The 13,399-nt window shown below is 44.3% G+C and overlaps 1 protein-coding gene across 1 annotated transcript in view; it reads left to right on the forward strand.

The window, feature by feature from the left end:
* Positions 1 to 13,399, forward strand: part of GRIN2C (glutamate ionotropic receptor NMDA type subunit 2C) — a 1,474,164-nt gene that overhangs the window by 312,780 nt on the left and 1,147,985 nt on the right. The window contains exons 4-6 of the mRNA XM_068262140.1: positions 1,363 to 1,477; positions 1,552 to 1,763; positions 2,001 to 2,163. Of these exons, the coding sequence (XP_068118241.1) occupies positions 1,363 to 1,477; positions 1,552 to 1,763; positions 2,001 to 2,163 (490 nt within the window). The remainder of the gene's footprint in view (positions 1 to 1,362; positions 1,478 to 1,551; positions 1,764 to 2,000; positions 2,164 to 13,399) is intronic.

The following is a 13,399-nucleotide window of genomic DNA, read 5'->3' on the forward strand; positions in this document are numbered from 1 at the left end:
AGTTCCTAATAATCCTTTAGGTGAGTGTACACTGCAGAACCAGTGTTTTTGTGCTCACTTTACAGTTAACTACCTCAGCCCGACCATAGGGGCTGGAAAACCGCCATTGCCTGCACTCTCACCAACGTGTGCACAAGCACGTGACCACTACACAAAGATTGCCACTGAGAGGACTAACATTTAAGTCCTGAGAGTGTCAACTATTAACAACTCTTTGCAGTTGTTTGCAGTGCGTTAAACGCGGAGTTTGGTCTGTCAGAGTTTGGTCCGTTGAAGCGGGCATAACTCTTACACTACCTGATCTACGTGTACTCACGCTGGACCTTTTAAAGCACTTTATTCCTCAAATGTAGGCCTGTACTGTGATTTCTGCCCTTTAGCAGTTAAAACATGACTCTGCATCAACTACGTCATTTTTGGTGGGACATTTGCCATGGATCCCCCTCCGACATGCCACAGTCCAGGTGTTGGACCTCTTGAAACAACTTTTCTATCACTTTTGTGGCCAGAAAGAATCCCTGTAGGTTTTAAAATTCACCTGCCCATTGAAGTCTATGGCAGTTACAGAAGTTCGAGTTCGGAGTCAGTGAACCCAAAATTTGATGTTCGCGACATCTCCAATGATAATTATAGGTCAATTCCCTTAATTAAAATATGAGGTAAAAAAGACTTATGAACTCCAAAAAAGGGAAGTATTTGTAAAACATTCTGATCCAGGGGAAACATAGATAGATAGATAGATTTTTTAAATAATTTTCATTTATAAAACCCTAATCCAATGTATACGTGGTATATCAATCAATCAGGGGAGTAGAAATAGGGGTTACAGAGGTCGCAACCGCATCTATTGGTCCTGTGCTCATAATAATTATTTATATAGATACTTTGAATAGTGGTAATCATTAACAAACTGTTCCCCATCCCCTCCTTGCACCTCTGACACTGTAGTTACCATTGGCAGGTCTTGGTGCGCCGTATTAATTGCTATGTATAGAGTGCTTGGGGGCCCCATTATAAAACTTGCATCGGGGCCCACAGCTCCTTAGCTACGCCACTGCAATCAATACAATATGAACATTGTCATTTCTGCATCCCATGCTCACTGTACAACATCCTACACTATACTGCATCCCTGACACACATTTCACTACTCATGGCCCACTCCCTCAGAAGCAGTTACATTCCACAGTAAATGTTTTAATTTGAGTATGAGGTATGCATGCAGATTTGTATTCTTTATTTAAATCTGTACCTATAGATAAGTTTGTAACTGCAAAAAGACAGCCGGTTCCTATTGGTTTGCCAACATGATTGTTTGCATTTATTCTCCATATTTCCTTATTTTTTTGTTTGCATTTTTAGGCATATGCTTAGTATAATTTGGCATGAGAGGGATTTGTCCTTCAATTCCCAAGGATATCTACGTGACCCTTCTATGTTAGTTATAACACTGACACCTCAACAAGTGTGGGAGGAGGTAAGGCACCAGCCATACATTTATTTTTAACAATGCATATCTCCTCAGTTAATGTGATTTCTTTATTTGCCTAGGTTGGCAGGTGGGATCATGGTGTAATAAGAATGAAGTATCCTGTATGGCCGCGGTATGGCAGTGGTCAACAGCCTGTGACTGACACCCAACATCTAACAGTAGCCACCTTAGAAGAGAGGCCATTTGTCATTGTTGAGAGTACAGATCCAATGACGGGAGACTGTGTACGGAATACTGTGCCTTGTCGCAAGCAGAGTAACTTCACTTTGAGGTAAATGGTGTAAGATGATACAGCTAGGAAATGGAGCAGGTTTGAGCAACAAAGAATTCAAAATCTTTTTTAAATACACTTTTTTCGGTAGGATCAGATCAAATGAAAGTTGTTTTATATATTACTTTTAAGGAAAACTTTTTGCAGGCAATGTTCAGTGACACTTTAATGCTTAACATTTTATTTATTAAAGTTGTTCTTCACATTCACACCCAAAGTATTTTCATTATTCCACAGCAGTTCAGGGGAGCCCTACTCCAAGTTGTGCTGTAAAGGGTTCTGTATTGACATCTTGAAAAAACTGGCTCATACAGTTAAGTTCTCATATGATCTTTACCTGGTGACCAATGGCAAGCATGGGAAGCTTGTGCGAGGAGTGTGGAATGGAATGATTGGAGAGGTGAGCACTTTATATATTTGCCATTATTTATCTATATATTTATATAGCCCTGACATATTATGCAGCGAAGTACAGAGTATATTGTCTTGTCACTGTCCCTCAGAGGGGCTCACAATCTAGTCCCTACCATCATAATCTTCAGCCAAATTAGGGGAAAGCCAGTTAATTTACCTAAAAAACACAGTATTACTCCTGCGCACTCAAAATCAATTTAATACCATCAATTAAATAACAATAAAAATCATACCACACACGAGTAGCTCCACTAAAATCGCAACCACACTGTCACTCACATCCAGACAAATCTGCAGGTATGCAGAGACCTTACACACCTCTCACACTGAAAAGTCCTGCGGGATCCTGCTAATGAGCCTGATGGTTCAGAGCGGCAGTTTGAGGATGCAAAAATATGCGAGCAAACACTTCAGTGGCAGATTAAGGATCCAATAAAAATTCCAATAAAAAGTTCCACAATAAAACAATAAATTCTCTGGATCAATGCCAGTGGTATATATTATCCTCTTAGTGATGTAAAGCATAACACAGCATTGCAATAAGGCTGCATACTCACGACTCCTGTTATGAGTAGTGGTAACGATTTTTATCAGACTTTGGCAGCTTCTAATGAGTCCTGTTACTTGGTAGGTATATCCAGTATAGCTGAACAGTCCGTTAAAGGAAGAGTCGGACTTGCACTCCTGGGAATGAGCAGCTGCGGCCGTCAGCTCTCACTCGATGCCGGGATCCGGATGTTGTATTCAGCGGACACTGTAACCAGCCCCGTAGTCCAGAAGTGATGGTATCGTGACGTCACATACACTGTATCCAATCACGCTGACATGTTTCGAGAGGATTCACCTCTCTTCCTCAGAGCATCGTGACTGGCTATACTGATCTGCTCTTATGATGTCTGCTAGGGGCTGGTGACTCCTCCCTCCTCCATTCAATTCAGCATTAATTGACATTAATTAAAAGCAAAAAGTTCAATATCCTGGTTTAACCCCTTTGGTGCAAGGGAATTTAATGTAAAGATCCAGTAAGACTCTCTGCGAGACATTTCTTTAATATAATCTCCACCTCTCCAGTTGTGCTGCACATGTTCAATTGCATAAAACTTGATCAAGTTCAAACGTCCACTTTTGCATTCCCTGCAGTGTTTGCTTAGTGGATATTTGTCACTTCCCTTGCTCATATTTTTTGTATGCTCAGAAATTCCTTCACATAGCATTCGCTTTGTTCTACCCACATACTGTTTCAAACATCCACATTCCACAACATATATTACTCCTCTACTATTGCAATTCATGTTTCCTCTAATTTCATATGTCTCTCCTGTCACAGTAGATCTAAACGTAGTAATTGGTAATATTTTCTGAGTACTCCTGCATGGCACACAAAATGAGCACCTTTTGAAACTGCCATCTTTTCCCATGAGGACATTTTTAATAGGAATCGTGGGGGCTATAATACTCTTAAGATTTGGGGCATTCTTAAAAATAACTTTTGGTTTCTCAAGCAGTATGGCAGTTAAAGTTTTGTCATTCTGTAAGACATGCCAATATTTATTTATTATTCTCCTCACATTGTTTGTCTGTTGTGTATATTGCAAACTTATGCAAACTGGAAAATCTGAAGATTCTTTTACTCTTGGTTCCAGCAGCTGGGCTCTATTCATTTCCCCCACTTCATCCCTTATCTTTTCAAGCTCTTCTTTATTATAATTCCTCTCAAGGAAGCGGCCCTGTATAATATCAGACTGCTCATTATAATGTATATACTCAGTACAATTCCTCCGCAGTCTTATATATTGGTCTTTTGGTACATTGCTAAGCCAGCACAGAAGATGACAACTTTCTAAAAATATATAACTGTTCATATCTACAGCTTTAAAAAATGTTTTCGTATGAATCTCATCATTCCTAATAAAAATTGTCAAATCCAAAAAGTTCACCTCTTTCCTACTATATTCACATGTGAATTTTAGATTAAAATCATTATTATTTATCCATGATATAAAGGCAGCAAGGCTCTGCTCACTACCCTTCCACACGAAAAATGCATCGTCGATGAACCTTTTCCATAGGACGAGATTCGCTCCGGGACCTCCCACACCCCCCAGAACATGTAATTCTCAATGCTCAGTGCTCAGAGGAGAAGGTCTCGCAGTCTTTTCTCCCTTCCAGCTGGGTGCCGTAGTCCTCCGAAAATCAGATGCTCGATTGGACGTGTAGGCATCAGCGACTTTCGCAGCCTTATCCACGGTCTTCGGCTCTCGGTCCCGTACAACCTGCCGGACCTCAACAGGACAAGTGTGGAGGAACTGGTCTTTTATTATCAGTTCCTGCAGGGCATCAAAGGTCTCAACCGCCAGTCCTTTTACCCACTGCTGGAAGGCAGTGCGCAGGTTGCACGCGTGATCCAGGTAACTGTCATTAGGACCTCGCTGCACTGTCCTGAAACGTTTTCGATACACCTCTGGCGTGAGGTGGTATCGTGCAATGATGGCTTTCTTAATTGCCTCAAAGTCTGTTTCTTCCTCCTGGGGGAGACTCACAAACGCCTCCAGGGCCTTGCCTCTCAGCCCTGGTATGAGGTATCTTGCCCACTGCTCACGGGGCACCCCATACTGCCGACAAGTCCTTTCAAACCCCTGTAGGAAAGTGTCTATGTCAGAGTCCTTGTCCATAGCGGGGAACTTATCCAGGGGGATTCTGTGGACTCGCTCACCTTCGCGTTCTGTGGGTCCAGCAGACCGGTTCTGCTGCTGAAGTTTAGCCAGCTCCAGCTGGTGTCGCTGTGCAGCTTGTTCCCTCTCGGCCTGGAGTCGCTGTGCCGCTTGTTCTTTCTCTGCCTGTCGGTGCAGTAGGATCAGCTTTAGGCGCAGTTCAGGATCAGCCGAGTTCAGTAGCTGTAGATCAGCTTCCAGAGATGTCATCTCCGTGTTCGGTGGATCATCCAGGACATCGTCTCCACTCGCATTCTGTGGCTGGAGCGATGCCTCCTCTGGCGTGTCGTGAGCTGCATCCGCTGACGTTGAAGCACGGGCTTGCTCTGCCTCATCATACTCCTCGAGCGCACGAACGAACTGCTCCTTAGTCTGGCCGCTCACCATCTCGATGCCTTTGTGCTCACACAGGTTGAGTAGTATCTCCTTGTTTTGCCTTGCATAGCTGGATGCTTTCTGAGCCATCGTGTTGCAAAAAAAATAAAAAAAAGGGGGGGGGAAGGGAAAGCAAACACCAAGTGTGTATCTTTGAACAAAAAAAACGTATATAGATTCTGCACTGAGTAGACTTCTGTAGGCTAGTTGCTTCTAGCAAGCTTCCAGCCTTTAGTACTCAGAACAGCAAGCTAAACTGCGTACTAATGTACTAAACGTTCCCACCACTGCCAGCCAATTATGTCAAGAACCGGCCCGCGGCACGCCTGCGTATACGGTTCCCGACTGCGGGTTTGACCAGACTGAGAGGGGAAGCAGCCTTAGTCAGGCTAAAACAAGGCTGGGACCCCTCAGAACACCTCTCACTGCCACCACTAGCGGTTCGCTAGACACTTCCACTCTGCTGTCGAGTCCTCAGCGCGCACTCCGCATTTCGTATTTGGGTCAGCTTTGCGCTTAGGCCGAATACGAGAACGCCACGCACCCACACACACAGTACAGTTGTACAGTAACACAGCACAATCAGACACTGACTTGTAATGCAAGTTACACTGTCGTGCAGCACAACCACTAACAGTCGTTCCGAACGATACTGTTAGCTACTTGCACTGGCGTTTCGTACGTTGGGTCAGCTGCGCGCTTTAGGCCAACGTATGACAAACGCCCCCACACACACAATGCAATTACAATTTCATATGGTAGTGTTGCTCAAACATACAACTAGGCACGGACTTATACACAGCTACACTGGAGTCTCCTTTAGGCTATGAGTGTTAGTTTAGTACGGCAGAAGTCAAGCTTATTAAATAATAATTTATTATTCCAGAAAAACATAGAACAATGCAGAACTTAATATATACAAAAGATTACAAAAAACAAAGTAAAAATAGTTACAAGATAAAAGTTACAAAGATACACACGGATACTTGCGTAAAAATAAAAATGGGGATTAAAAACGTTACCAACTTGAAGGTCTCAACGTTGTCGGCAGGAGCATGCCGCTTGTTCGACCAGAAGTCGAGATCAACTCTAGCTATGCGCTATCTCCAAGAGCAAATACCGGTGGCTGTCCTGGGCCAGCTTAAATAGTCCGAAGTGTCCCCTGGGGCATTTAATGTCCAGCCCTCAGGAACTAATGCACTTTCCCCATTTGTGACATCACCGAACGCTTGTCATAATCTTGAGAACAACAAATATCCTGTTGACACTTACAGATTTCAAAGCAATTCCTTTTCCAGAGATCCAACATCCACTATAGTACCCACACCCAACAAAAGACTTCCTTAGCCCAATTTCCCCAGGTTACAATGTCTATACATCAAGAGATTGTTAAGTGAGTCTTTCAACTCCAGGTGAAAACTTGACTAAGGCTTTTTCCTGTCTCCTGTTTTTAAAGTCTGCAGAGATTTCCAACCCCCTTCCAGTAGATGTAATTTACAGGGTATGTTTGCGTTTCTTCACCACAAGTTGACATGTGTTAGTCTTTTCCTGACTAGGCTTGCTTTGTGTATTGAGACAATGGGCCGTCTCCTGAGTTCAAAAAGCCAGGCAGATAATCCCATTAGCAGAAACTCAAAGAACTTCATATGGTCAAGACAATACCCACTTCCTTGCCCCAAGCAATCAAAGGCAACAGCTCCCTCCATGGAACACAGGCAGAAAAATGAAAGAATATGTTCCTGTTATCCTTACATCATAAGCACCCCAATATATCACCACAGCACTCGCTCTGGCGGAAAGAGCAGTGGATCGTATCTCTCACTTATTCCTGTTTTCGTGTATCTGTCTTGTCTGATACGAACGCTTGCTGGAGGCTCGGTGAGGTAACCGTTAAGCAAGCGCTCGCGTCCTCTGTTTCATGTTTGTCTGTCGGTGGTTAGTTAGGCTTGCTTGTCTCTGTTGTGCTTAACACGCGAAGACCGCGCAGTAAATGCGTTCGCTGTTGCGAATGAGTGCGGTGTTCGCGTTTAGTTAGCGTTTGTTATTTTCCTTATCTTCTCATTGTATTATTGCTGTGCCTTTGCTACTCTCATGCCCTGTCTTGCTTAAGCCTTGTGTCACCTCTGGCAATCGCCTCTCTCGCGATTGCGTTCCTACTTCGTTTCTGCTGTTGTGTGTGCACCGTCACGGGTTGGCGACTAGATTGGGGCACATACATACATTCTGTCTCTATGCTCATTCTCTTTCACAATCGCTTCTCTTGCGATTGCGTTCTCACTTAGTTTCTGCTGTTGTATGTGCACCATCGCAGGTTGGCGGCTAGATTGGTGGACATACATACATTCCTCATCTGTGCTTATTCGGTCTTGTGTCGCTGTTAGCAATCGCCATCTCCGGGGGTTGCCTTCTCACCTGGTCTTTATGGTTGTGTGTTCATCGTCGCAGGGTGGCGACTAGATTGGTGGACACACATACCCTCTGTCGCTTTGATCTCTCTCTTTCAGGGCTATCTTGCCCTGCGTTTCTTCCCTTCGTACAATTCCTGTCTGGTGTCTGTGGCAGGGCAGAGGAGCTGTTCCTCTGCACTCCACAGCTCCACCTGCCGACAGGAATTTCCCTGTACAGGTGCGTTGCATCTTTTGCTGGGTTCCCTCAAATTATACGCTTGTGGAGGATTTCCGCAGTGTCAGCGCACGTCCTGTGCGCTGATCACGGAGAGAATTCCACAATCGTTACAAACCTTAGCTTTGATGAATTGACTGACTCCAGCTTGGACCCTGATACTCTGGTGTTTAAAGAGACACTGAAGCGAAAAAAAATATATGATATAATGAATTGGTTGTGTACTATAAATAATTAATAGAAGATTAGCAGCAAAGAAAATATTCTCATATTTTTATTTTCAGGTATATAGTGTTTTTCTAACATTGCATTATTCTATAATATGTGCAGATTACACAACACTCAGCATTCAAAATGAGTCTTTCAGAGCAGTCTGTGAAGTAATGAACTCTCCTCTAGCAGAGGAAAAGTAAACAGTTCAATTACAGTTGAGATAATAAAAGTCAGATAACAGCCCTCTCCACGACTAAAGGTGCCCATACACTCGTCAGATTGGCAGCAGATAGATAAGAAATGCATCTGATGATCTATCTGATGCGTTTTTAGAAAATTTTTTACCAGGATAGAATTCCAATAGATTTCAGTTTGAAATCTATTGAAATTCAATCTGATGGCATTTTTTTGCCATCAGATTTCCATTAAGGCCAATGCAAACTGATAAGCAATCTCATCAGATCGACCTAAATTTTCCACCCTGCCAGTTCGATGGAAATCTATCGAAATCGATCGAAATCGGCCATCGATCGGTCGATTGGCCAACCGATTTGCAAACGATCAATCGATCGATAGATCGGGATCGATCGGTCGGCCAGAAAATCGGCTGAGTGTATGGGCCCCTTAAGTTAGGAGAGCTTAATAGCTTTTTTGCATAGAGATAACAACTGGAGTTTCTCAACTCTTCCTGTACTGGAAACAATTACACTGATGTATCTGATCTTAATGTTTTTTTTCTTAGCTGTACTACACATACAAATCATAATATCATCATTTTTTTTTCGCTTCAGTGTCTCTTTAAATACAACTAATGTGTGTCCTCCACCTTTGAGACCATTGCTCCTCTGTGCACCAAATATCTTATTCCACACCATCATGCACAGTAGTTTGATAACGCCATAAAAGAGCTGAAAAGACAAGGCCGAAAACTTGAGAGAGACTGTGGCGCAAATCTCAGTCCTCAGAAGACAAACATGCCTTAATCCTCCACTTGAAGAACTACCAAGAGGTAATCACGGGGAAAAAATCATCAAGAGATTGCAAATGCAGTTAACAAACCAGCCCAACTGTTCCACACAGTGGAAAAATTCTGCAACCCGGCATGTCAAAAACGTAATATCGAGTCTTCAAAGAACCGCTGTGACCAATTCGCCCATTTTTTCACAGACAAAGTCTCCGCTATAAGGTCCGCCATCCAACTTACAGCATCTGAGCCTAATATAGCGCCGAAGACCATTAGCAGAGACAACGTAACCCCTTGGTCAAACTTCAAAGAAATTGATGAAGAAGTCACATCAAGCATCCTCCGTCACCTCCGCCTAACTACCTGTGACCTGGATCCTGGCCCAACAAAGTTCATGTTGAACTGCCCCGACCTGTTCGTACCGGTATTCCTCAAAATTGTTAACTGTTCCTTACAATCAGGGATATTTCCTGCTTTACTGAAGGAAGCAATCATCAGGCCTCTCCTCAAAATACCCTCCCTGGACCCAGATGCAATGACCATCTACAGACCTGTCTCTAACCTCCCCTTTCTGGGCAAGCTAATTGAAAAAGCTGTTTACCTACAGCTAGAAGCCAAAATCCTACAAAACAAGTTATGACCCATTCCAGCCTGGCTTCAGAAAACACCACAGCACTGAAACTGCCCTCATCCAAATATGCAACCACCTGCTCATGGCAAGAGACAGAGGAGAGTGCTCGATCCTCATTCTGCTAGACCTTTCTGCAGCCTTTGATACAGTTAACCATGACATCTTGATAAACAGGCTACAGGAATACTGCGGCATTGATGGCATAGTTCTTCAGTGGTTCCAATCCTTCTTGAGTTGCAGAACCCACAAAGTGTCTATGGGGCCCTTCCTGTCCACCCCTGTATCACTTAAGTATGGGGTGCCCCAGGGCTCAATCCTCTCTCCCCTGCTTTTCACAATTTACATGTTACCGCTTGGAAAACTAATCCAAAAACATGGCCTGACATACTACTGCTATGCAGACGACACCCAACTATATCTTTCCTTCAAGCCTGGTGTGACAGACCCAACTCTAACTATAAACTCCTGCTTATGTGAACTACGGCAATGGATGAATGACAACTGGCTGAAACTAAATGCAGACAAAACTGAAGTCCTTCTGATTGGAGGGCAGAGCATGAGAGAGTTAAACTTCAGAACTCAAATCTCCGCCGTGGTGAAATCATCCTATTTTCACCTGAAGAACATTGCAAAAATCACGCACCTCATCCCCCCAGAAGATCTGCCAACCTTAGTCCATGCCTTCATCACATCCCGACTGGACTACTGTAATGCTCTCTACACTGGCCTTCCAAAAAAGGTCTTGCACCGCCTACAGCTGATACAGAATACTGCTGCCAGACTGCTAACCAACCAACCCTGTCACTGCCACATAACGCCAGTCCTGCACTCCCTTCACTGGCTACATATAGAATGGAGAGTCCTATTCAAGATCGGCCTACTGACATTTAAATCCCTGAATAATCTGGGCCCTGGATACATGAAAGATATGTTGCAGCTACGTAGCAATCCCCGCATTCTCAGATCCACAGGTTCTAATAATCTAGTCATCCCCAGAGTCCACTTGGAATCTTTTGGTCCCAGAGCCTTCTGTCATGCTGCCCCTACGTTTTGGAACTCCTTACCTCAACAGATCAGGACAGCTCCATCCCTGGACGGGTTTAAATCCAGACTAAAAAACCCACCTGTTCAGTTTGGCATTTTCAGAAATAGAACTTTTGTTGTGTGAATATTCATCCTACTACCAATTACTGAATCTGAGAGAGCCTAAGCGCTTTGAGTCCTATGGAAGAAAAGCGCTATAGAAATGTTATTGTATTGTATTGTATTATTGTACAGTTAGCAGACACATGGCAGCCAATCAGACTGCACTTCCTCCTGGACCCCTGCCCCCCTTATAAAACTGCCACAGTGTCGGCCATGTTCTCACTCTGCTGATGCTTCTGTAGTGAGAGGAAGGGAGAGGGTGCTGGAGAGATAGGAAAAGCGTTAGTTAGGCTCTTGTTAGCTTGCTCCTCGCTGAAATTTGTTGCTGAAAGCACCCCAAAACAGCTCTTTTGAGGGCTAATGTTCTTCTAATGTGTTGGTTTTTTTTTGTGTGTAACGCATAGATACAGCCCTGTCGCAGCTGGCCCTTGCTTGCTGCCACACTGTATCAGAACAGTGCATTTCTTCCCACACTATTTGTGTGATTTAACTTACTAAAGCATAGCTCTCTTTTGTGGGTGACACTGCATAGATACAGCTCACAGACAGTTGCTGCCTGCTTGGTATTTGTAGTCCCGCTGGAGAAAAAAAAAAGAAAAAAGAAGCGCTCCAATAGTGCATTAAATTTTTTAATGAGGATACGCAATATAAAATTGCACTTACATTTAGGTTTCTTTAAAATCAGCGTGTAGTGGCCTGCCCATGATCGTAACCCTCTGCCGCAGTCTGGCCAGGACCCAGAGATGCAACAATGTTGTTCCATGTTCCGCTGGCTGTGGTGTCGCCAGGAGGGTAAGGAGGGGGCGTGACCCCTCATCTTGATTTCATCCCATAGTTTAGGTATAAAAGGCAACAATAGGATTGCCATTAGAGATGGCCCATAACGGTTCCAGGCGAACTTCGGTGGTTCGCGTTAGCAGTGAACCAGGAACTTTTTTCAAGAAAAGTTTGTTTCGCCCATATACTTTCATGCCCGCCGACTTTAGCGATTAAAAGCAAAGTCCCCTTACATAGTAAAAACACTAAATTTGCAGGGCATGTAGAGGGGGGCAGTGACTACAAGAGGAAATTTTTTTTTACAAAAAGATCTAATACTTTTTGAGAAAATCGATTTTAAAGTTTCAAAGAAACAAGAGTTGATTCATTAAAAAAAAGAACAGATTCATTAAAAAGAACCGGATGATTCATGAACCGTTAGTATAGCTTAGAATGCGTCCTGAGCAGGACGTATAGCTTCCGGCTCCCACTGTCTCTCCCCACCAGCCTTCACCTGTCACCCTCACCTAGGCTGGCACCCGGTGCACCCATGGGTGCACCAAGTGCCAGCCTAGGAGAGGGTGACAGGTGAAGGCCAGTGGGGAGAGACAGCGGGAGCTGGCAGCCTTGTGTCCCAAAGGACGCATTCTCTGCTATGTAGGGGGTGTCGCAGTTCTCCAATCAACTTAATTGAAGATTGTATTCGTTGGATCGTTTACCGAGGATATTGGCGTGTGAATTTTTTTTTAAAGGTACAGGTAAGTATTTATGGTTAATTTAGAATAATAAAATACTTTTCTTGTGGTTGTGTTTTTATTCCATTTAACCCTTTGTGGGTTAAATGGAATAAATATACAAATATACAAATGGAATAAATATACTCATTTCTCCTGGGAGAGGGGTGGGCATCTGGGGTCCCCTTCTTAAAGGGGACTCCCAGATGCCACCATGAACCCCCCCCCCCAGGGAGTCATCGCCCCCACCTTCTCCTGGGGCCCCGGAGGTGGGGAAGAGCCCCTTGTCCATGGATTGGACAAGGGCTCTGGGGGGGGGGGGGAGGGGAAGGCTTGGCCGCCCCTCCCCCTTTGGAGCCCACCCATACCATGGACCATGTGGGTTGCTCTTCCATCCTGGTCTGGCACACTGGTTCCTCCGCCAGCGACAGACAAAAACTCCAGAGGGTCATTAGATCAGCAGAGAGAATCATCGGAAACCCCTCCCTCCACTTGATCTACTCTACAACTCGAGACTACACACGAGGGCGCTGAAGATAGCCATGGACCCCTCACATCCTGGCCACTGCTACTTCAGTCGCCTGCGGTCAGGGCGAAGATTCCGGGTCATCCCCACCAGGACCACGAGACACAGGAACTCTTTTTTCCCTTCAGCAGTCAATCTCCTGTACTCCACCCACGTCTTACCTCCACCCCATCCTTCTTAGACTCACAGACGCGCATGGAACTTATGGACCGAGCCCTCATAGCCTGTCTCCACTATCTGTTGTATCTTCTTAAATTATTATCATGTATGTCTCTTGTTTTAGTTCACTATTATTCATGTCCTTGTAGATGTTGAGCTCTGTAATGTGCCAAACCCAATTCCAGGTGTGATCCTGTCATGCTTGGCGAAATAAATGATTCTGATTCTGATTCTGGTATAGCTCAAGGTGTAAAGCCCCAGTCAGCCAGGGCTCTGCATTATGGCTATCCCAGCCTGCATGGGGGGCAAGGGGTTATAGAGGCTCAAGAGGGGGGACCCAACACCATTTTTTTTTCAGATTTCTCACACTCAGCACATAAAAATA

This window comes from Hyperolius riggenbachi, chromosome 12 (genome assembly GCF_040937935.1).
Source record: "Hyperolius riggenbachi isolate aHypRig1 chromosome 12, aHypRig1.pri, whole genome shotgun sequence".
NCBI lineage: Eukaryota > Metazoa > Chordata > Amphibia > Anura > Hyperoliidae > Hyperolius > Hyperolius riggenbachi.